This window comes from Mytilus californianus, unplaced genomic scaffold (genome assembly GCF_021869535.1).
Source record: "Mytilus californianus isolate M0D057914Y unplaced genomic scaffold, xbMytCali1.0.p SCAF_2, whole genome shotgun sequence".
In the NCBI taxonomy this organism is placed as follows: Eukaryota; Metazoa; Mollusca; class Bivalvia; order Mytilida; family Mytilidae; genus Mytilus; species Mytilus californianus.
Window position 1 is genome coordinate 95,407,438 of NW_026262668.1, and position 25,199 is coordinate 95,432,636.

Genomic DNA, 25,199 nt, shown 5'->3' on the forward strand with positions numbered 1-25,199 from the left:
GCTTCAATAAGTTGATTAAGAACTTTAAAATTGTCACTGAATATCGTCCTATGTTTTGGGGTAAAAACTTGTTGCGCAATCAGCACGTGGCAATTGTTTATTTACATTTTCTACATTTACACATGATTATCTTAAAGGTGCTTTTTTGATTGGATGCAGCCAGTTATAACTGCAACCAATGGAATTCATTACTCGTAGATCCGAAATTCTATCTTAATCCGCCAAGGGTGGAGAGGAGGGGACTAGATCGTAACCCTTGGCTAGCGAAGATGCAGCAAAGTATACCCAAAATATTTAATATAAGAAGAAGTCCATGTTTTCAGTAAAGGAAACCCAAAAAATCAGTCAGATCAAGCCGGTTTTAAGGAGTGGGATGTGGACGACAGAAGTGATCCCTATGTGTTGCTACAGCTTTGCCTCCATGCAACATAATAACAGGCAGCTACTTTAATAGATCTAAACAAACAAATACTGAAGCATTTATTCTGCTAATAGATTTATTTATATATCAAATAGTTTATGAAATAACACTATGAAAACCTTATTTCAATTTTGTCTTATTCATGCAAGTATCATTTAATAAGTACAACTAACAAAGTTTCTTTACAGTATTGAATTTTATGTTGTCATATTTGTAGATGTTTTTTTTTCTTCCTTTTATTGCAAATAGCTATCTGGTGATATAAAACATGGTCAACAGCTTTTCATTACTTTTAAATGAAACAGGGTTTCCAAACATGATATATATCACAATTTTTGATAACAACATGAACACATATATATTATAAGCAGTAATAATATAATATATTCTGCAATGAGTTTCAGAGTAACAATTAACATTATTTACATATAACAAGAAGATACAAACTTGTAACTATTACAAACCACTATGAGACATAAACAACAGGTAACAAGAGCTATAGATATGATCAATTGAAAAAAGGGGGGATATGATATTGATGTACACTAGGAATAAACTGATATTCAAGTGACCTTTCATTCTTGTTGTTCTTCATTTACGAGTAAATTATGTTAAATCATTTAAAGAAAGATCCTGATGGCTCATACTGTAAACATATGCAGACTTTAGAGATATTCCTAGATAATCACTTCTTTTTGAATACAATGGCTTATTTTGTTTATGAAGTAATATACTCATGAAATTAGGAAAAAATTTACATGTATCTAATTTGCAATTAGAAAATAGATAGTTTTTGATTGACACAACTTGAGTAGGCTTATTTTCCTTTTGTCACCATGTTGGAGGTCAACATGAACATATTTCTTCATAAATCAGCCAAATTCATCTTGTTATACGGACCCCTAGACCTTAGAAAAAAAAATCATTTAGTTAACCTCCAATGTGGTGGCCAAGGGAAATAACTCAAACTCAAACTCAAATTACATCATATTTTTACCTTTTTATTGTCTAGAAAGCGTTCTGCATGTAATTAGTATCTGGAATAAGTCATTTTAAAAGATCTGTGAATTTTCCTCCTATGTCAGAGTTTTTTTTTATGAATTTTCAGAGATACTGTACCTTCATCTAAATCTTTTTTAAAAATATTAATCTTTCTTCTCCAATACTTGAAATATTCAATAAATACAAAAATGTTTTGTGACAAGCATTTCAAATACTATTTGACTTTTTTCAGGAAAAGTATATCATATTAAAAGAAAGAAGTTCAGCAGTTTGAGAAAATTCATGAAATTAAAATCTTTTTAACAGAAATCTAATTCTAGTAACAAATGCATGTCTGTGATTTAGAAACTATATAAAAAAATAAGTGGTTATATGGGTGAAATAATCTAAAAGCAAACTACAATTGGCTATCTTGATAGGCAGACAGGGATCCTCATTTTTAATCCTGACATACAGCATAAAAGTATCACTTTGTAAAATAATGTAAGCATTCATTCAAGACATGTACTGGAATATTCAATACTGTGGAGTCATAACTATTCATGGGGTAATATTTTTGAGAATTTCATAGCTGTAGTTGAACAATAAATTCCCTGTAAGCTTGTAAGTAGAACTGGTTGAAACCACAGAATCAAGTAACCACACTATTTTCTTTAAATCACAAAAATTTGGAGCCAACATAAATAAATGAATCAACATTAATTATCAGCAATTTCTGATAAAAAAATCAATATTGGTGTTTGTAATTTCATCAAAGTCATGTTGGATGAATGATGATGAAACATCTATATAATTTTGAAGATAGACACTTTATTTGTGACTGTTAAAATGTTTAGTTCAAATTGGTATGGTGTTTCCAATATATTATTTTAACTAGTTAACAGACTATAGGTATAAGGTGATGCCATTCAGCAAAGTGAACAAAAATGAAATGATACAAAAGATATTTGAAGAATAATATTTGGTGAAATATGATAAAACTAAGGAAATTATTCAAAATAATGAAATAAGAACATGTCAACATGTATCTCACTGAAAAACAGAAAATTCCTTTTGAATATGAAAAAAAATCTGTGATAGAACAATACATGTATCACAAAGCAAACAGAACACCTACATTAATAGCACTTATTCCTGATATATCATCAATATATACAATACATTAAGCTAAAATACAATAATTCATTTTGTTTCCTTCTTTGATTTTAATTTTTTAAACTTGGAAATTACACACAAGACAGCAGTGTAAATATCTGTTGGGGGGTTCTATGATATAAAATTGTAAGTCTATATTTTACCTTTATTTCACTGCACCCTACTAAGGGGAAGTAATTCTTCAGCATTATTCATTAATGTAATCCTAATATCAATTTTTTTCTATATTTTTGCACACATTTTGCATTTTTTATACATAGATTTTAACTGTAACAAAGAAATGTCAAGAAACTAACAATAAATCAATCAGCAATTCAGAAACTTTTACAACAAGTTTTCTAATATAACAGCAGTGTGTTAATTTTAGTAGAGTTTCTAACATACATTCATAACATGCATTTGAGGTAAGTTGAAAGATTATGCTAACTGGCAAATCTCAAAATCATATTGCACTTTCTGATATGACATAACTTTAAAATAATATCAAAAAAAATATTTCAACACAGTAAAAATTTTCTTACAATACATTCTGACACACTTCGGACCTTTTCAAAATCTGAATGACTAAAGAGCTTTGATTTAAAGAATACAACAAAATTGTATAATAAAGCTAAAGCCTAAATATATCTAATTTATAATAAAATAAAAAAAAAGTGAAAAATGGCAGGCTAAATAATCTATATAAAGTTGATGTAGGATACTTGAAAATGGACTTGACTGGTAATCTACTTTCCCCTACGAATCATTTAAAATGTGTAATGAATGTACTTATAATATTACAATATTTTCTTTGTTTGTAATGAGATGATTTATAAATAAATGGGGAATGTGTCCATGGGCCACAGATGGTGCCCCCGCTTGCATATAACTTAATAAAGGGATATAACTCAAGAACTGTAAAGTGACGCTACCCAAATTTCATAACATTTGGTTGAGGCAAACTAAAGTTAGAGAATGGAAACGAAAAATTCAGCAATTTTTTCATTTGTAAAGGGGCATAACTCTAGAACGGTAAAAGTGACGCCACCAAAATTCAAACTTGATCTGTGTTTTGTGGTAACAAGTTTCATTACATTTGGTTGAGGCAAATTAAAGTTAGAGAATGGAAACCAATTTTGGGACGTACGTACAGACGGACAAGGGTAAAACTTAATGCCCCCTCCGCTACAATTACTTTTACTTGTGTTTTAGCAAAATAATTTATTCTTTTTGTATTTAAATCCAAAGTAAGGCCTTCAAAATTTGAATTAAGATTCAAAAATACTTACAGATAAAAACTTTTGAGGCCTTTTCCTTTACATAAATTGTATCAAGTCTTTTTTTTTTAAAATAATTCAGCATTTCTTATCTTAAAAACATAAAGGCAGTACAATAGGTTCATCATATCTAACACCAAAATATTTGGAATTGTTAATTAACAAGCTTAGTTCACAATTACTTACTTTAAAAACTAGTCAATGCCATATTTAATATCTGTTACCACTTATATCTTTACACAAATGTTCATGGAGAATATCAGAATTCCTGTACATAAGTTGCTGGAAATATACCAATGTTACCCCCACATTCTCCTTGCCACCAGCCATCTTGTTGTTTATCATACAAGTTTATAATATCTCCTGTAAAACATAACATTCAAATCAATTTGTCTCTCATTATAAAACGTTCCCCTTGAATCACAGCTCAACAAATTAAATTACTGACTCGTTTTCACTCAAAAAAAATTTGATACAAGAAGCTTTTGTGAGCAAGCTCACATACGCCCCCTAAAAATAGCTTATAACCTGATAGTATAGATTTTTCTGTTTTCTGCACAAATTTCAGTCTACTTTAAGTAACTATGTCCCTGATTGTTGACATAGTGGTATCAAAATCAATTTTACAGTTGGTTGATGGTCTGTAACATAATAAACATACTATAATCTAGACATCCTAAAGTCTTATTTTAAAATGGTAAAAAAGAAAATCTTTGACAAGTGATGGCAAAAGATCATACTTTGGTTAAGCCAGATAAGATTTCATATTCTTCACAAGTTTTTTTTTTAACTAATTGGCAATTTACTGCTGATAAACACCAATCTAAACTACTAACATATAAAGTGTCATACACAACATTTATTTGCTCAGGCTTATAACAAAATCAAAATCACTGACACCAATGAATTTTGATGAGTTTATGAAACTTGCTTTTTGAGCAGTTATCTTTCAAGCTCAGTTATATTATTAATTTGTGATTCAACCCTATCCATAAGACACACATTATCCCTATTATAAGGCCATATTTCCTCTGCCGTAGTGGTAGCTTTACAAGAAGTCAAACCCATACTGTATAAAGAAACTGTTAAGAAAAAAATAGTACATTTCAAAATAAAATGTTTAGTGAATGGAAGATATTATCATATTTATTTGTAATTTGTAATTTTTTACCTTCAGATATGGTCAACTCATCATGATGTGTAGCTTCATAATCATACAAGGCCTTACACTGTCCTATAGATTCTGTTTCAAACTCATCATCAGCTGAAGAAGATAAAATACATTTAAGGGGCATTAGCTTCCAACAAGACGAAAAAATAAAATATGATATTTTTTTTTAACATTGATAAAAGCGGAATATATCATTCTCTTTGAGAAAACTTTGCATGAAAATAAAGGAACAAGTAGGTGAGAAGAGTAGGAATATTCCTAGAAATGCTGCTTATCAGTTAAAGTATCATGTAAACTATAACATATTGTCAGTTAAAGTATCATGTAAACAATAACATATTGTCACTTAAAGTATCATGTAAACTGTAACATATTGTCCAGTTAAAGTATCATGTAAACCATAACATATTGTCAGTTAAAGTATCATGTACACTATAACATATTGTCAGTTAAAGTATCATGTACACTATAACATATTGTCAGTTAAGGTATCATGTACACTATAACATATTGTCAGTTAAAGTATCATGTAAACTATAACATATTGTCAGTTAAAGTATCATGTAAACAATAACATATTGTCAGTTAAAGTATCATGTAAACAATAACATATTGTCCAGTTAAAGTATCATGTAAACCATACCATATTGTCAGTTAAAGTATCATGTAAACCATAACATATTGTCAGTTAAAGTATCATGTAAACTATAACATATTGTCAGTTAAAGTATCATGTACACCATAACATATTGTCAGTTAAAGTATCATGTAAACTATAACATATTGTCCAGTTAAAGTATCATGTAAACTGTAACATATTGTCAGTTAAAGTATCATATAAACTATAACATATTGTCAGTTAAAGTATCATGTAAACCATCACATATTGTCCAGTTAAAGTATCATGTAAACCATAACATATTGTCAGTTAAAGTATCATGTAAACTATAACATATTGTCAGTTAAAGTATCATGTAAACCATAACATATTGTCAGTTAAAGTATCATGTAAACCATAACATATTGTCAGTTAAAGTATCATGTAAACCATAACATATTGTCAGTTAAAGTATCATGTACACTATAACATATTGTCAGTTAAAGTATCATGTAAACCATCACATATGTCATCTTCAACATGTTCAAATGGGATATAAAATTAACCAATATTTTATTTTATGACTTTTTTTCAAATATAACAAAGCTCTGTAAAAAATATCAATCTCATATTTTGCACCTACCAAAACCAGTTTCATTCTCATTGCCTTGACTAGCAAGGGTAGTAAGTGTAACCGATGTCACATCATAACCTGAATTCCCTTCATTGGCCAGGTTTGCTGGTAACCGTAATGTTGATACTGCTACTCCCTGTTAAAATCAATATAATTAAGATAGATATTACAATGTATCTTGGTAACTAAGTCACATATAAATTCAAATTAACCATTTATACAATTCAGTTTAAAATTCTATTGTACCATTTTTCAATCACAGTGTTATAAAAGAGTGTATGTCTTGTCTTGATATCTTTATGATAACTAAAACTATGTTTAAAGTCTGTAAAGTCAAGGTAATACTAAACATATCATATTTACATGGGGTCATTGCAAACATATACCAGGGACCCAATTGCAAAAATTGCATATAAACAAATGAACCATAAAATATCACCTATAAATTATTTTCGTGAGCACCAATTTTTCGTGGAAATTATTATTCATGGTTTTGCCAGTCTGCATATAATTGGAAGCCCATAGAAATTATCCCATGAATAGTGATGAATCCAATGTATGAGTTGCAAATCATATCTTTACCTCAGTAAAAAAAAATTGCATAAGAACTTTATTCTACAATTTCAATGTTATTTTTTACTTCTTTCATTTGAGTGACTTTTGATCAGTACTTGATTTCCAATACTATTCACTGACCATTGACTGATACTTATGTCAGACTTTTGACCAGCAATTGGATAGTTTTCTGAAATTTATGTCTGTTTACCAAATTTAGATAATCTATATTATTATTTGCTGTTGCAGAATAACAAACGTTCTAGATTTGATGTGAATCTGATTAGTGGACACAATTACACACAAATAATCAACCAAATTATATCCCTATTTATAGTGTACAACCAATGAATCTGTCAATACTCCTAAACATTCTGATTCTGACAGCAAACTTCTATAATAGTCAAATTGATTCTAATTCATGTTCAATGACCTACCTGTTTATCTCTAGTAGTTTCTATATACTGGGCAAATTTGTGTTCCATTTTCTGTTGTTTATCTAAGGTAGCAAAACTGTTGGCTAATTTAAAATGGCTGGCTTCTAAGAAATTCATCATATATGTAACCTATAAAATAAATTTCATAATTCAGATTTTTGACTCAAAAATAAATATTACCCGTTTCCTTCTGTCGAAGTTATAAAGAATAGTAATTTTAAAAAATAAAAGAATGTGTCCATAGGACACAGATGCCCCACTTATAAATATACAAGAGTCAATGTACTAATTAAAACCATTGACGTTTTGTTTTCTTTGACATTTGCTTCTGCAAGTTGTTATTAGAGATTGCCCCTGGGTTTGAGTGCTTTCATTGGTCAATAACAAACAGTAATGGGTTACTGGAGGAAGGTGAAAGTGACAGCACCAAAATTCACACTTCATTTGTGTTTGGTTGTAATAAGCATTGTGTATTAGTTTCATAACATTTGGTTGAAGCAAAGTAAGTTAAAGTGCTGAAACAGCAATTCAGCAATTCAAAAATGAACGTAACTCATTGGTGAAAGTGATGCCACCCAAATTTGAACTTGATGTGTGTTTGGTTGTAGTAAGCATTGTGTATAAGTTTCTTAACATTTGGTTCAAAAATTCAAAGTATTGGCAAACAGAAAGTAGGTATCTGACAGATTTTAGGAATTGCCTTGGTTTATATAAAGGTAGCAGACAAATTTTCAATGGATTTAATAGAACTACAACATGATTCAGGTTTTGTACTTGTTTTTAACATAGAATTAGTAAATAAGAGAGTTTCATACCTGCAGTAACCTCTGTTTGGTCTCAATTTGTGTTTCTGGGTCTGCAAAACCAGGTCTTTGGTTATATACTTCTACTAGTTTTTCTACACCTAAGAACATTCAAAATTATATTAAAATGTTTGTATGAATAGCTCACTGGCTAAGATGCATAGAAAGTTGAACTATATCTCTGAGTACAATTTATTAAACGCTATTACTTTGATAGAGGTTTAAGTCACAATGACTATTTGCCAAAAAATCCAGGATATTTCTAATTTCAAAATATGGTTTCAGCTACTAGTGGAAGAGCTTTGGTAATAAATACCTTATGCATTCTTTTTTCAAAAAGCAATTTAAATAACAAGTATGAATTTGTACAAAGGTATTAAATTATTGCTAAATTGTCAACAACACTGAAGTTAACTGTTATAACTTATATTGTTTGACTTATTCAATTAGATAAGTGTCTTCAGGACCAAAGATATCAAGAGTAATAATAAATACCCACCAATAATTTTAGAATTTAATTCTACATTAGCATTTAACTTTTGAAACCTGCTCAAGATTGACTATCAGGGATGTCTAGACATGATGTACAACAAACATAATGAATAGCAAAACTAGTTTAATAATTGCTTTTTTATTGACCTTTTATAGTACGCATTTTGTCTGCATTCCATTCTACATTACAAATTTACAAATGAAAACTCAAAATTACAAAAAATATTTATTGGGACTAAATCATACAGCAATATCATGTCTAAATAATGTTTCAAATATTAAGTAAATCTACCTGAATATGGCAAAAAATTTGATAAATAAGCATGTAAGTATGTTCTCTACCAGTTCTGATCACTTTTAACAAATATAGTTTTAAAGATTAGAATAAAAGAATTTATCACAATAAGATAAACCTAAATTTTTATTTCTTTCTTAGAACATGGTTGAGACCTACCATCAAGTAATTTCTTATTTGTATTTTTAGTTTTAACATTCAATTGCTTCATTTTGTTTCTCTTTATATTCTCAATAAAATGCCATAAATGTCCATACCTTCTCGCCCTTTTCTTTCTCTTTCTATTGATTGTCTTATAAATAATAAATAATTTTGTAATGAATTTTTTCGTCGTTCTGGTTTCATAGAAAATTGCATATCTTCTGCCTGAAAATATAAAAAAATGCCAAAATAAACATTTCAATACATGATATATTTCTTGACTTTTAAAATTATGTTGTGTATTCATATATTCCAAGGTTGACATATTGGCGATGATCTATAGTCACATCATATTTCTAAACAGGAAAGCTGTGTAAATAAATAGCTCGCCAAAATTAGTTGGTTTACAACATTTATAACACAAAACAATGCAACAAAATTCTCTCATGTGATTTGTAATGTACTTACCATGAGCAACCTGACAGGTGTCATATATGGAGCAGTTTCTGCTTACACTTATTGAGCACCATTTTTCACCACTGTTTTATGTGGGACTGGTGTTGCTGAATTCTTTAGTTTTGTAGACTTTTGTTTGTTATCTTTTGGTTTTTCATTGTTTGCCATGATTGTTTTAGTCTCTCTTTTACTATTGCATTTTGTTTCTCCCTTTTGTATCTTCTGCCATTTTTTTAAGCATCACATTTTGACCTATTTTTGCTAATATCTACATCATTTGGTCTCTGGTAGATATTAGTCTCATTGGCAATCGTATCACATCTCCTTATTTTATAAGAACAAAGGAAGAAAAAGTAATACAGGGCGGAGATCTTAGGTTGAATACATTTACTTACATAACAGTCAATTAATATCTGTTCTGAAGCTGCTACTCCCGATCCTTTCTTTTGCACTATTGTCCTCAGGTCTCCTTGTAAATCAACTGCCACCACAGCCTCATTTAGTCTATCACAACTCTGTATAAACAAAAAGATAAACAAATATTTTTTTTGATACTTGGAACTTTAATATTAATGTATTATAAATACACACTAATAAGCAGCTTATTATCTACAGACATGGGTATTTGGTTTTAACTTGTTCTCATAAAGTGTATATAAAATCTCAGAGATATTTGGTTTAATGGCTATCACATTGTACAGAAAAACTCAGGAAAATTTGGTTTATCTTGGTAATGGTTGAAGCATGTTCATTTACATTCCAATCAAAAGCAAATAAATGGGGAATGTGTCCATGGGACACAGATGATGCCCTCACTTGCATATAACGTTATAAAGGGACATAACTCAAGAACAGTAAAAGTGACATTACCCAAACTTGTACTTGATCTGAGTTTTGTAGTAATAAGCATTGTGTATAAGTTTCATAACATTTGGTTGAGGCAAACTAAAATAAGAGAACAGAAACAAAAAATTCAGCAATTTTTCCGTTTGTAAAGGAGCATAACTAGAACCGTAAAAGTGACACCACCAAAATTCAAACTTGATCTGTGTTGTTTGGTAATTAGCATTGTGTATAAGTTTCATAACATTTGGTTGAGGCAAACTAAAGTAAGAGAGCAGAAACGAAAAAATCAGCAATTTTTTCATTTGTAAAGGGGCATTACTCTAGAACGGTAAAAGTAACGCCACCAAAATTCAAACTTGATCTGTGTTTTGTGGTAATTAGCATTGTGTATAAGTTTCATAACATTTGGTTGAGGCAAACTAAAGTTAGAGAACGGAAACCAATTTTAGGACGTACAAACGTACAGTAGGGCAAGGGTAAAACTTAATGCCCCCCTCCGCTACAGCGGGGGCATAAAAATCAAGATTTGATATTAAAAAGAAATTCCATCCAAAATATAAAAGCTTTTGTGGTTCCTCCATCCCAGAATGAAAAATAACTTTCATAAATTTATTTGGAAAAACAGATCATACCTGAGTTATTTTTGGACCCATCACTGACATGTGACTGTTGTATTGGTTTAAATATTCTGACATCTTTGATATTCGATCCTCTTCTAAAGACTGGAGCTGGGCACTTCCCTAAAAACATATTTTTGTTAAATTCAGGAAAAAAAATTAATTTTGAAATAAACAATATAAACAAAAACTTCACATTCAGAGAGAGGGTCTTTGGTTGCTGTGATTTTCAAATTCATATAAGCTACTGCACCAAAGCAGAATCCAAATTCAACTATTTGCTGGATAAGTGTATAATGACCATTTCTTTAATGTATTTGTATTGGTGTGCTTATTTCTACTTTCTGCATTGCAAGTCTTATTTCATCATTAGAAATTTTTATTTCCTTTTAAAAACTTAATACTCCAATATTTCAAATACAATTCCAGTCTATTGTTATAACTTATCTTATGTATCTTTATATCTAGACGTTACCTTACATACATTTAAGTACCACCTCAGCCTTAGGTAATACACATTTTATATATTAAGCCATACCTCAGTCTGTTATAATACACAAAAAAAGAGAGTAAAATAACAAAAATTCATAAGGGTTCCGTGGAACCCAGTGTCTCGCCTACTTTTGCTGTTAATCGCAGGCTCAACAAAAATGAGGAAAAAAAATAATAACAATATTACTTTCGATACAATCTTTTGATTGTAAGAAGCTTCTGTCCCAATTTGGTAAAAATCCAGGATAGTTTATGAATCTAATAAATGTTTTAAATCTTTAACTGCAGACTGTATGTAATGTTAACTGGAAGAAAAACTAAGTCCATTTATAAGTAAAATACTGATAAACAGGTACAAAATTTTTAAAAATTGCCTTCAAGCTACTAGCTTTTGATCATAAACAAGCTTCTAACCAAGTTTGGTACAAATCCAGGATAGTTTAAGAAAGTTATTAAAATTTTAAAAACTTTAACCACAGAGTGAATGTAATGTTAACTGGCAGAAAAACTAAGTCCATTTATAAGTTAAATACGGAAAAAATGGAATTTTGTTTTTTACAAATTTACTTCTGGATACTATCTTATGATCATAAAAAAGCTTCTGTCCCAATTTGGTAGAAATCCAGGATAGTTTAAGAAAGTTATTAAAATTTTAAAAACTTTAACCACAGAGTAAATGTCATGTTAACTGGCAGAAAAACTAAGTCCATTTATAAGTAAAATACGGAAAAACAGGATTTTTTTTTTTACAAAATTTAATTCTGGATACTATCTTATGATCATAAACAAACTTCTGTCCAAGTTTGGTAGAAATCCAGGATAGTTTAAGAAAGTTATTAAAATTTCAAAAACTTTAACCACAGAGTGAATGTTATGTTAACTGGCAGAAAAACTAAGTCCATTTATAAGTAAAATATGGAAAAACTGGATTTTTTTTTTTTACAAAATTTAATTCTGGATACTATCTTATGATCATAAACAAGCTTCTGTCCAAGTTTGGTAGAAATCCAGGATAGTTTAAGAAAGTTATTAAAATTTCAAAAACTTTAACCACAGAGTGAATATTTGTGGACGCCGCCGCCGACGCCAACGGAATGTAGGATCGCTATGTCTCGCTTTTTCGACAAAAATATCGAACTCCATAGAAAATTCAAAATGGAAAGTCCTTTATCAAATGGCAAAATCAAAAGCTCAAACACATCAAACGAATGGAAAACAACTGTCATATTCCTGACTTGATACAGGCATTTCTTATGTAGAAAGTTGTGGACTAAACCTGGTTTTATAGCTAGCTAAATCTCTCAACTTATATTCATTTAAGACACACCTCAGTCCATTGAATTCCATGACTTATATACATTTAAGACCAAACTCTGTTGTAATACATGATTTGTATACATTTAAGACCAAACTCTGTTGTAATATATGATTTGTATACATTTAAAACCCACTATCATCTATTTTTATACACACCTTTAATACATTAGAGTCCCACTCTTGTCTTGCAGCTTCAGCTTTTTCACACAATTCACAGTAATCTTTGTCAGCTTTCTTTAAGGACTTACTGAACTGGTCACATTTCTTCTCCAGCTACAATTAAAAAACTCCCCATCATAACTATCCATTTAGTGTTAGTTGGAATATCTTTACGAACTCTTCAATAACTTTAACTTATGTTTACTTCTCATTACATAATTCAAGATAACACTGTGGTTGTTGGTAAATTTGTATCTGAGAAATGAACAAGGACCTAAAGCTTGACTTGAGAGTACAATGACATATTCTTAGATGCATTCGATTACTAAGAAATATGATTGTATGTATAAGTATATGATAACTGAGCATATTATCATGTTAATGTGGTATGAATATACTGTAAATTCAGAAATTATTGTATGAATTTATTATTTCAATTTTTGAAGAATGGACAAAAATGCAAAATTTATTATTGCGATTTCTGGAAAATCTGCATGTATACTCTTATTTGCTGAATATTTGGTGGAAAATCAGCAAATGCTAATTCAACAGTCCCTTTTTTTGACCAAGTCCAAAAACAAACCTATAAGCTTCTGCTCTCAAAGAGAGCATGCTACCATAATAGCAAGGAGGCAGTAACAGAAAAAGCAGGTAAAGATTTACTCAAGTTTGGAATATAAATCAGTGACTTATTTGGAAAAAGGTGTAGGTCTTTTATACTCCCCTAGATGTAATTGTATACTCCTCTAAATGTATACTTAAACTAGCTTACAGGTTATGTGACCTCAACAATACAAAAACGTAACCCTGCGTCAAGTTTTCTTCATTTAGGGTTACTATTCTGTTCAATTATTTGCAATGGAGTTACCCAGAAGTGAGTCCCACTAGGCTGACTTTAGGTATTTTAGATTCAGGAATACCAGTAACATATCACATAATTTCAATCAATTCAGGTGGAAATTTATTGACAAAAGAACTCAAGAAACTGTCAGTTTTTAGTAAATTCCAACACTTTATTTGGGTAAAGTTCAGACATACGAAAATACATATGTTTATCCTGAATTATAACATGAAATGAATTTCTCTGGGCATGAATACTGAATCTATTCATAATTGTCAATAAATTAGTTGCATGTGAATAAATGACATTGTATTCACTTTTGATCAATTGCAAGAAATCAGGCGAAAAAATTGTAACCCGAACAGGAATGTTACATTTTCATATATCTTGTGAATCATACCTTAATTTTATCTTTGTCTGAGTGTTTTTTATTTCCTGCTTTAGATTCATTTTTGGATTCTTCTCCTTTTTCATAATCTTTTGCACATGCATATGCAGATTTCTTTGCCTATATAAATAGATTAATACATAAATAAAGTTACATTTTTCGTGCTTATGAAATGTTTCATACATAAGCATATACTTTTCCTAGGAAAGCATGTGATATTGCTGGGAATTTGTTTGGTCAAAGCATGTGATATTGCTGGGAATTTGTTTGGTCAAAGCATGTGATATTGCTGGGAATTTGTTTGGTCAAAAGCTTTAATTTGACTTTGTCTTTGTATACTCCATACACCTGTTTTGCTGTTTATGATTTGTCTCCTCCATGTATTGTTCTCTAGATCCTCATCTAATACTCCCTTTCTACTGTAATGTGAGAAACTCAAAATCTAGTACTATACAGTTGGAAAGACATCCTTTTGACCCCCCCCCCCTTTTTATTGACAGAATAAGCATAGACTTATTACATGAAAGGAGTTCAAAAAGTTCAATACATATGGTTCCTCCTTAATCGTATACTGTAAATTCAGAAATTATTGCGTGTATTTATTATTGCGATTTTTGAAGAATTACCAAAAATGCGAGTTTAATTATTGCGATGATAGGAAAAGCTACATACATATGTATGTGTTTGATATAAGAATGCGAGTTCTTATTATTGCGATACTCAAGAAGTCGCATTATTCGCATTAATAAAAACCTCGCAATAATTTCTGAATTTACAGTAGTATGTATTTCCAATATTGTAAAAGATTTTATGCAAAGATACTTCTATCTTGGATACAGACTGTCAGCAAACTCTAGCACAAAACACAAACTTTGAACAAGTTCTGTCTGAAAATTTCTATTATCTTATGAACTAACAGTAAACATGTATAGTGATTCTCTATTTTATAATTCATGTTTATTCTTTGGAGACTGTTTTTTTTTAAATCTGAGCATTATATTGATAACAATATCTGTAATATAACTTACTCTATATTCTTCTGTCCTTCTATCTGTTAGATTCTTTAAACTTTTATCAACAGCTACCTCAATCTGCAAACACAAATAACAACACAATTAAGACCGAATGATCACTTACTGGTTACTGAACGTCTTCAACAAGTAGGAGGCAATATTTGTATACTTTACAAATAAATCAAAAAATTTACCTTAAAACCTTTTTTTTTTTCATTAGTTCACTGATTTTCAGGATAAATTCTTAAATTACATCAATTAAAAAAATATGGACTGAACTTAATGTAAATTTATTCATGAAAACTGGTAGTAGAGTATATATGAATACCAAATGAACGGTATCTTCTTTTAATAACTGAAATCAAACAACTTTATATCTATCTACAGGCAATAAGTGATACATCACAAAGTAATAATTATTTTATCACTGGTCATAATTATGTTAAACAATTTACCGAACACTTGGGGACATGAACTTTGATCTCTTTATTATTAGATATTTGTATCATTATTGTGCTATAGATACTATAAATAGCACAGGTCAAGGTATTAGTGCTGCTTTATATGGACATTATAATGTCCTGTCAAGGTGGTGCAAAACAATATGGTGTTTTTTCAAATTGTAAGTAATGTCAACCTAATCTATGTTTTATTTAACAATAAACTCACAGGTTTTCTGGCTTTAATCTGTGCTTCTACCAAGAGTTTTAAAGGTTTACTTATTTCTTCAACAAACGCTACTGCTAGATTTCTGAAATAAGAGGGTATCATATGTCAAAGAACACATTCTTCTTTGTAGATACACTATCTAATTGTACTAAACCACCATTAAGGAAGTTTTAAATTCCAACAGGTAATCTTTAAACACTTAGGATGAAAAGGTGTTCATGTTGAATATGACATTATCCCTGCTTTGTCTCAAATTCAGATGCTGAACCTAACTTTTAACATATCAGCAAACAAGATAACAGTGAAGCAACCCATGCCATCCCCCTCAGATACATAATTCTGACTATGAATCAACTAGCCTTTGCTCCTACTCCTCGGGAATAAAAGAAACTATGAAGACTAAAATTCAACTGTGCTTTTAATTTTAATTTTTCCATTAGCCCAAAGTTACCTAAGCATTTAGTCTATAAGTGTGTGTGTAGGTCAAAATCATCCGGTGCTAATAACAAACATATGGTCCTTTCATGTAGCATTAAACAAAACACCTTTGTATAAAAGAATTAGAAATTATGAACCATTTTAGACATACATAAATTAATGATTTTATCAGAGAAACAAAGCTTTTGTCAATTCATTGCATGCTCATATAAAACTTCAGCTTACATTTCAAAAGCAAAATCAATAATTTTGATGTTTCTTGTCTTTATACCACCATGGTAATTATTTCAAGAATTCAATGACCAAAATTTAATTTTTTTTACAAGTTATCACATATTTGACACAATTTGATTTTTCAAATTAATTTTCAAGTTGAAATTGTAGCAGTATTTTACAGGTATATTGCCAGTGTATCTATTGCCAAATGTGTACCAAAAAGAACTTAAGCAACAAAGAGTACACAATGGCATATGGGAATGAAAAAGGATACTGTTACTATTTTTCTGAGTGGGAAAACTAGTGTCTGTTACTGAGAGTGGTATGGTCTGTATGGCCTGTTCCCAGTATGGCGAACAAGGTCAATTACCTTCTGGCTAATGATGTTACAATTGCCAATATAATTAAGCAAGAGAAATCAAAGACTCATTGTAAACATGGTCTTTTTGTTAATTGTTTTTGCTTTTTTATCGATCTCATAAGTTATGTCCCATTCAACTGATTTTTATCGTTTGGTGTTATGTTGTGCTGTTCCACCACTGTCCCAGGTTAGGGGAGGGTTTGGTGCCCGCAAAATATGTCTATCCCTACCACATTCTGTATGTGCCTGTACAAAGTCAGGAGCCTGTAATTCAGTGGATGATGTTTGTTGCTGTATATCATTTTTTTTTCATTCATTATTTTGTACATAAATTAGGGCTATTAGTTTTTTCCTTTGAATTGTTTTATATTTTGTCATTTTAGGGCCTTTGAAAGCTTGCTATGTGGGATGTGATTTGCTAATAGTTGAAAGCTGTACATTCCTTTAGTTGGTAACTTCTATGTCATTTGGGCTCTGGTGGAGAGTTGTCTTATTGGCAATCACTACATCTTCTAATTTTTATAAAGCCAATGAATATGGATAGTATAGGCAAGTTGGACAAAATGTTTTATGTTTTATACCTATCAACAGTCATGCAATGGCTTTTTGAACATTATTATGTGTTGATAAATTTAGGATAGATGTTTGTCATATAAATTTCTTTACACTACGACATTTCTGGCTTTCTTCATCTTCAGGGTATTGCCTTCTTCTAAGAACATGTCAACTAAATTAACATTAGAATGTAATGTATCTATATCTGATATGACATTTAGATTCTTACAACCTGGGCCCTTAGATATTATATGTTAGAGCCAAGTTAACTACTAAGCTTTAAGTTGCAATTTCCATCCCTACTCATTAGTTTCAAATGGATTGCAAAAGAAGAAGCAACTTGTGATAGTAATTTTAATCACTTTGATTTGAAAATGCCAGTGATAAAAACCTGTTTTCTCTGGCACTAAACACAAATTTGAAACCATGAAACCAACGAGGCTGTTCGGGAGTGAGTATCAAAAAATTAAATTTTTACTTGTCATTTATATTAGTAAATCTGGTTTTTTAATGTTCTGTTTACTGGGTTATTTTCCTGCTGTCTTTTCTTGCCGATTTGCTACCTGAATTTAAATTAACACAGCTTTAAATTTACGATTTCCTGGTGGTGTTTATTTATGTACAGTCTTAGTCCTATGAATCTAGTTCAAGTGAAATATTTGAAGTAGTATCATTTTCCTGTATCAACTCCTACCACGAAAATAAGAGAATATTTCCATGTTTACAGTAACAAATTTTGACAATAAGTCTGTTTTCTTTTTAAACGCAGGTTAACTAAATTATTATTATATATAACTATATTAACTAAATATTGAAATACATGGTCAGTTTATTTTGCTACTGCTAATTATTCTTTTTTAGTACAATGATTTCTAAGTCTGTACAGTTTGATTTAAGAAAACACAATACTCCATAAAGTTCTTTAAATCTTTGAAGACTGTAACAAACTTAGAAACTTTTTGATTGATCTGAGTTTTGTTCTCAATTGAACTGATAACTGACACTGTGATTTACAAACTATATGATACTCTAATATACATGTGTTTCTTTGTCTGACAACTTACTTATGGAGATCTGACTCCTGTTCCATCATAGTAGCTACAGCCTTCCATCCTTCTGCTAATGTTCTAAAAAAAAAAACACAGTACAAACTTAGTATATAAATCAAGTCTGGATAAATTTCTGTATTTATGCCAGAGTTTGTAATTTTTCAACTGTTGCTAATAATATTTCTTCAAAAACTATTAACCCAACACAATTTACCTAATTAACAGGATAAAAGACTTCAACTCTATATTTTTTTGATAAAAAGATATTTACATATCAATGGTCATTCTCAACACAGATGTTTACATTGATCTTGATATTAGCACTCACAACATACTTTAACCCTGACAAGTCTTTATTTGTTTGTCCTATTCAGAAAAACTCCCTTGCCTTTGGTTTTGGCATCAGAACTTTGGTATAAATGTGATCTGAATTCCTTCATAACTTTTCTGCACTTGGCAATTTCTAGCGTACAATAGGACAATGTAGAAGGTTGTTGATTTAAGAATACCATGTGCTTAGTTGTGACCACTAGATGTCAATTTTGGTAAAATTATATTCTTTTGTTGCTATTTCATTAGCATAAATTTACTTGACATTTTCATTTACTTAAATGTGATTCATACATAATCAAAATTAGTATATATTTTAGTAATTAGCTTACTGAACAGGGCTCAACTGGAGTATACAGATATGTAATTTTTTTAATATGTATTCATACATTAATAATAAAATTAATACACATTTTTCTTATGTTTATATTTAAATTACAATTATATTTTTATATCATACTGAAAATACTAGAAATCTGATTTTTTTGGTATCGTTCTCATTTCCCCGCATCTTTCACATGTTTTAAATCACAAATGAAACTATAGTAATTTAACCCCCATTTTTAATCATATACCAATAAGATACTTGATATGGATACACTACATATTTTCAGTGTGCCAGAAAAGTTAGTAGTTTCTTTAAGTACGGTAAAAACATATTGATTAAACAGTTTAAAGGCAATAAGACACCATATCTATATACTAAATATAGTAGTTTCTTAAAGTAAAAATACATTGATTAAACTGTTAAAAAGGCAATAAGACACCATATCTGTGTACTAAAATATAAACTTTTATATCAGAAATTTGCTTTTTAATTGGAATTCAATACATCAACTACAATAAAATGTACTATGTATTCAGGGTGTTTTGGCTGAATGCCCCAACAGCTGTTTATATCTTTCATAGGTATATATAATGATTACTAACCTTATTTTTATCTTGAAGTGTAACAGTTTCGTCTACAAATTTACTTTCTAATTCTTTTTTAAAAATATGATTATATTTGATATACAAAGCATCTTTATATATGTAATTTGTACTTTTGTACACTTTTTCAAATAAATCTCTACAACTCTAATAACTCTATCCACTGTAGTATACTTACCCAATGTTATTAGAAGTAACTTTTAACAATTTTCCACTCAATCTCTGCAGATTTTTTGCATAATTACTTTCTAAATCAGATCTGAAATAATTAAGAAATGATGCTTAACATCTGAAACTGTTTTCTGCTGAAGGGTATATTTATAGGAATGCATTAATTGATTAATGAGTGCCTTTCATTTCATGGGTAAAATACTTTCTCTAACAGACACTAAAATCTTGGCCTGTTATTTCATAGTGCATTTCTTTTAGACAATAAATTCAAATTAAAAAAAATCGCACCTGCTCTATCTAAAAAAGATTTTTACAGTGTAGTGTACTACTTTTGGGACAAATAATATCAAAATTATAGAAAAGTCTACCAGCTCTAACTCAAAATATGGACAATTCTATGTTAAGGGGGTCTATAATTCAGTTTGACTGTAAGCTTCAGGCATACTAATTTTTGACCTTTTTTAAATGGACCAAATTACTACTTTAAATAAAAATTCATCACCCAATTTTTTGTAACATGTAATTTCATCCCCCTACTTTTAAAATATTTCATGCATAAAATAAATAAATTTGGAAATTTTATGAAAAAAATTTCCATGTTATACACTGTCCACCCTAGGGACTATATTTGTAGACAATGAAAATCAAAGGACGATAACTGTGTCCTCGGACCTATTAATATAAACAAATTCATTGCTGTTTGACAAATATTTCCTTTTGCATGTTTTGTTTATACTAATAGTCATAACAGTCTTAATTTAGTATATACATTTTTTCATTAAATTTCTATAAATATCATTATTCTAGCTTTTGCTAAAAACTGTACATGTTGTATCCTGTGAAAAACAAGATGTATTTTCTATCATTTTTTCTTATATCATACAACTTATTTTCAAAGTAAATATAAATTAAAAATATAAAGAAAACAGCAATATACACTGCCATTTTTTTTAAATGAATATGGAAGTGGGTATAATTTACTTTCTATGTACATCTAAAGCTGACTTTACATTGATCAAAACCAGTCAAGCTTTACTAAGGAGTTTGATTTCATAACCTTCTTGAAAATGGGAATTTTAATTTATATAAAAGTATACTATAGTAGACATTCAAATTCATGCACTTTCCCATACATTTCCTATGTCACAACGCTTATTTTATTAGGTCACAGTAAGAAACATTTGTTTAATGATGTCATTAATTAAAGAAACAACAGACACAGCTTCTTCTGCCTCATTTTTAGACTTATACCTCGAATTTGACAAGAGCGGTCATCTTAGTACCATAATCTATGACAAATGAGACGATTTTAATTTTGATATTATCAATTTCTCCCACCGTAGTAGCAATATACCAACTTCACCTGCATATGGGGTATACATTTCCCAACTCATTTGGTATTCAAGAGCTTGCAGCTGCTACACAAACTTTATAAAACGTCACCAGTGTCTGAGCAGAAAGTTGATGAAAGAACGTCTCGTCCTTTTTCTAAAAAAAATTTCATCGGAAGATACCAAGACCTTGTTGATAAATATTCCGTATCAACTTCACAAATAATACATGATGGTCTTGAAGTATAGATTCTAGGTACTGAAGTTGTTTATCATCTTAATTACATGTTATAGTGTTCTTTTATTTGTTTTTGTAAATTATTAACCTTTACTGTTTAGTCCATTTTTGGTAATATCCTTTTGGCGTGGCTCGGTACATATGCATCCCTCCAATGTGTTGTTGTGCTATGATCATATTTTGTATTCTTGTCTTTCATTTTTGCTTATGTGCTTTGTTTTTATGCCATTTTGTTTTTCTTTGTTGACATATTTGTTTGTTTTTATATTGATTAAGATTAAAACACAATGTTGACTGCTGTACACCTATTTTTGACATTTTTCCTATTATGTCTGTTTGTTTGTTCACACATATAATGGAATTTTATGCAACTGTCATACAAGTGAGAGGTTTAGCTAGCTATAAAACCAGGTTTAGTCAACCATTTTCTACATAAGGAAATGCCTGTACCAAATCAGGAATATGACAGTTGTTTTCCATTCAATTGATGTGTTTGAGCTTTTAATTTTACCATTTGATAAGGGACTTTCCGATTTGAATTTTCCTTGGAGTTTGGTATTTTTGTTATTTTACTTTTTTTAACTCCAATTGACCATATTTTGCACTTAATCAACTTAAAAATATACTTACTTCTTTCATTTTTCAGATAAGAGCACAAGAGTTTCTCTTTCTTAAACAGTAAAAATGTTCAGAAAATCTGATGCAAATAAGAACATTTTACCTGTTTCAAGGAGACCAAGAAATTATTCATTTACCTTTTGATGATTACACAAGGCTTGATGTTTGCACATTATACATAAAATAAAATTTAAAAAACATTATACATTTTCTTATAATTCTTATATGATTTGCACATCAACAAATAATGGATTAGAACTTCATTAGAATAGGAATAACTGTACTGTTTTTGTAGAGTTGTCACTGTCAATATGAAACATAGCTAGAAGAATACTGTTATAAGCTATTCCAATAGACTGTTAAAAATCTTAAATGGTCAAGAGCTGCTTACAGGACAATTTAATCTTAAAATATCTCATTGGTCTTTCTAACCTCAAATTTCAATCAAATTAATTTTACCGTACAACTGCGTACAGCTGCTGAATATTTGGGAAAAGATAATGCAGGTAAAATTACAACCATTAAAATGGTTTTAAAGTTGAATTCATCAATATTTGATAGATTTTTGCACCACAAGTCAAATTGTGCAAATTCATTATCTAAGCAATTGTTTACATTTTTTGCAGGTGAGTTGATTTGTTTATTTACTTATCCTGCTGGTCAGTGTATTTTATAGCTTAATTTTTCTACTACACCTATTTTTTTTTATCTCTGTTTTATCCCCCCCTTTTTTAATTTTCATCAAAGCTACTATGTCAAAGGGGTTTATATTTATTTTAACTTCCTGAATTACAAACTTTAATGAGGTTTCCCAAATTTATCTGACATCATTACTTCACCAAGGACTACAGCAGTGTAGTACAGAGAATTTCTTCCTGTACAAACTGTAACAACTAATAATTAAAACACTTCCTCTGTATAATTACCAACTTTCATGTGAACAGTACTATTTGACTAAATATGGTAATTTTTAATAGTTAAGCAGTTGCTGAGTCGTGTTGGAACAAAGAGGGTGTACCCCTTTCCCCACCCCCTTTGATCATTAAAATATTTAATTTTTTTAATAAAATAATCAGCAAACTTTGTTCATCTCATTATTTTTGTTACAACTGATATTTGAAACACAATAAGCTTAAACTCAGTTGCAACAAAAAAAAAAAAAAAAAGAAAATAGGGTTTAATTTTTGTTTCCATTATTCACTTTGTAAAAAAGCTATAATTAAAAAAAAACTTCATCTAGCTCACAATGTAAGAGTATGGTAATGAATATCATTAATACACTTGAAAAAAACCAACAAAAATTACAACACAACAGATAAAAACTAATCTAGTCTTTATCAAAATATTGTACTACATTGTATATGTATTTGAACTTCAATTCGACAAATAAAAATAATCATAGTTTAGATATACATGTATTTCATGACAACCCATGACCCATTTAATACATGCCTAAAAATGATATCTTAATTTGTGAAATTTTTACATATGAAAAACCTTGGATTCATTTTGATGGCAACCTCGGATTTGACATCTATGTAGCTACAAATACCAAAAGTATTGGTGAAGTCAAACAAGATCCATTTCTTTCATATGTCTTATTCCATGTAAAACTAAGTAAATTATATAGACTGACTTACCTCTCTTGTAAAATATTAGCCACTTCTTTACAGAACTCGCTGCCATGTTTTATGTACTTCCTCAATTCTTCAAACCCATTAAGGCTCTGAAATTGAGAAAACAAAATTTTTAATTGAATCAAAATTTATCATTAAAAGCAATTCATTAAGTAAGAAAATATGCTTTTTTCAATGTCCATTCCTTCCTACATCTTTCCTGGATTTTTTTCTTATTCTGTGATGCTGTCATTTATACACTTAAAACACAGAAAATAACACTGGTAATTATTTTCTTTTACTATAGCTATATATAGAAATTAATTGATTAAATTAAAAAGTTTGCCTCTTCATTCACAAATTCATTTTCCACAAAGGAAACTTTTCCACACATCCAATTCATGGCTTGATTCATCTTTTTCAATTTTATATAACAACAGCTACATGTATTTCTGAATTAATCCATGAGTTATAAGTGTTTTCTTCTTATTTTGAAGTGAATTGAGAAAATACCTAATTAAGATTTCCTTATGGAAACGAAACAATGCTATGAAATAGTACGTAGTAATTTATCATCTATATCTGCATACAAATATGGTAAATGTTACATGTATATATATAATGTCAACTAATTCTCTTTTCCAGTAAAACAAGGTTCCATTTCTTAAAGTGGATTAATTTATTTTCGTGGATACCAATACATGTATTCATGGATTGGTGAAATATTCTATTTGCATGAATATTTGATAACGTGGATTTGCCAATGTCTGCATACAACATGTAAAATACTGTAGACAATTTAAAATTCGTTGATTATTTAAATTTGTGGTTTAACTATACCCATGAAATCCACTAAAATTGGTTCACCATGAATAATAATGAATCCACAGGCTTTAGTACACTTTACCTTAGTGCCTTCTCTGATCAAACTAATTGCTGTCACAGCAATTAGTTTCATCAGAGAAGGTACTAAGGTAAAGTGTACTAAAGTCACTTTTAAGGCTTTGATTTTGAATATGAAAAGTGTTGTTCATATCTTTCAGTGGACTATATGGTCTTTGTAAAAAATAGGTATAAGCATATTGCAGCTTCTTTTAAATTGTTTCAACCCTCAAACTATATAACAAGAGTGCACACGCTGAAATGTCTCGCCTTCTTTATTAATCATTGATATTATGTTGATAGTCCTAAATATAAAGCTTTATTACAACTGTCACATAAACTTAACATTAACCAAAAAACTAAACATTGACCAATGAACCATGAAAATGAGGTCAAGGTCAGATGAACCATGCCAGGCAGACATGTACAGCTAACAATTCTTCCATACAACAAATATAGTTGACCTATTGCTTATAGTTTAAGAAAAACAGACCATAACACAAAAACTTAACACTGAGCAATGAACCGTGAAAATGAGGTCAAGGTCAAATAAAACCTGTGCGACCCACATATAGATCATAAAATATTTCCATATACCAAATATAGTTGACCTATTGCATATAGTATTAGAAAAAAAGACCAAAACTCAAAAACTTAACATTGACCACTGAACCATGAAAATGAGGTCAAGGTCAGACGAAACCTG

At 29.7% G+C, this 25,199-nt stretch overlaps 1 protein-coding gene across 3 annotated transcripts in view; it reads right to left on the reverse strand.

The window, feature by feature from the left end:
• Positions 1 to 467: 467 nt before the first annotated feature.
• The window catches only part of LOC127730443 (nostrin-like), a 40,526-nt gene continuing 15,794 nt past the window's right edge, over positions 468 to 25,199 (reverse strand). For all 3 annotated transcript variants that reach the window (XM_052238865.1, XM_052238864.1, XM_052238866.1), the window contains exons 2-16: positions 23,636 to 23,721; positions 19,816 to 19,896; positions 18,393 to 18,455; positions 15,759 to 15,840; positions 15,105 to 15,167; positions 14,089 to 14,196; positions 12,845 to 12,961; positions 10,895 to 11,002; positions 9,812 to 9,931; positions 9,077 to 9,185; positions 8,045 to 8,133; positions 7,230 to 7,358; positions 6,247 to 6,373; positions 5,006 to 5,098; positions 468 to 4,197 (exon numbers count right to left, since the gene is read on the reverse strand). In XM_052238865.1, the coding sequence (XP_052094825.1) occupies positions 4,094 to 4,197; positions 5,006 to 5,098; positions 6,247 to 6,373; positions 7,230 to 7,358; positions 8,045 to 8,133; positions 9,077 to 9,185; positions 9,812 to 9,931; positions 10,895 to 11,002; positions 12,845 to 12,961; positions 14,089 to 14,196; positions 15,105 to 15,167; positions 15,759 to 15,840; positions 18,393 to 18,455; positions 19,816 to 19,896; positions 23,636 to 23,721 (1,479 nt within the window). In that variant the 3' untranslated portion in view covers positions 468 to 4,093. The remainder of the gene's footprint in view (positions 4,198 to 5,005; positions 5,099 to 6,246; positions 6,374 to 7,229; positions 7,359 to 8,044; positions 8,134 to 9,076; positions 9,186 to 9,811; positions 9,932 to 10,894; positions 11,003 to 12,844; positions 12,962 to 14,088; positions 14,197 to 15,104; positions 15,168 to 15,758; positions 15,841 to 18,392; positions 18,456 to 19,815; positions 19,897 to 23,635; positions 23,722 to 25,199) is intronic.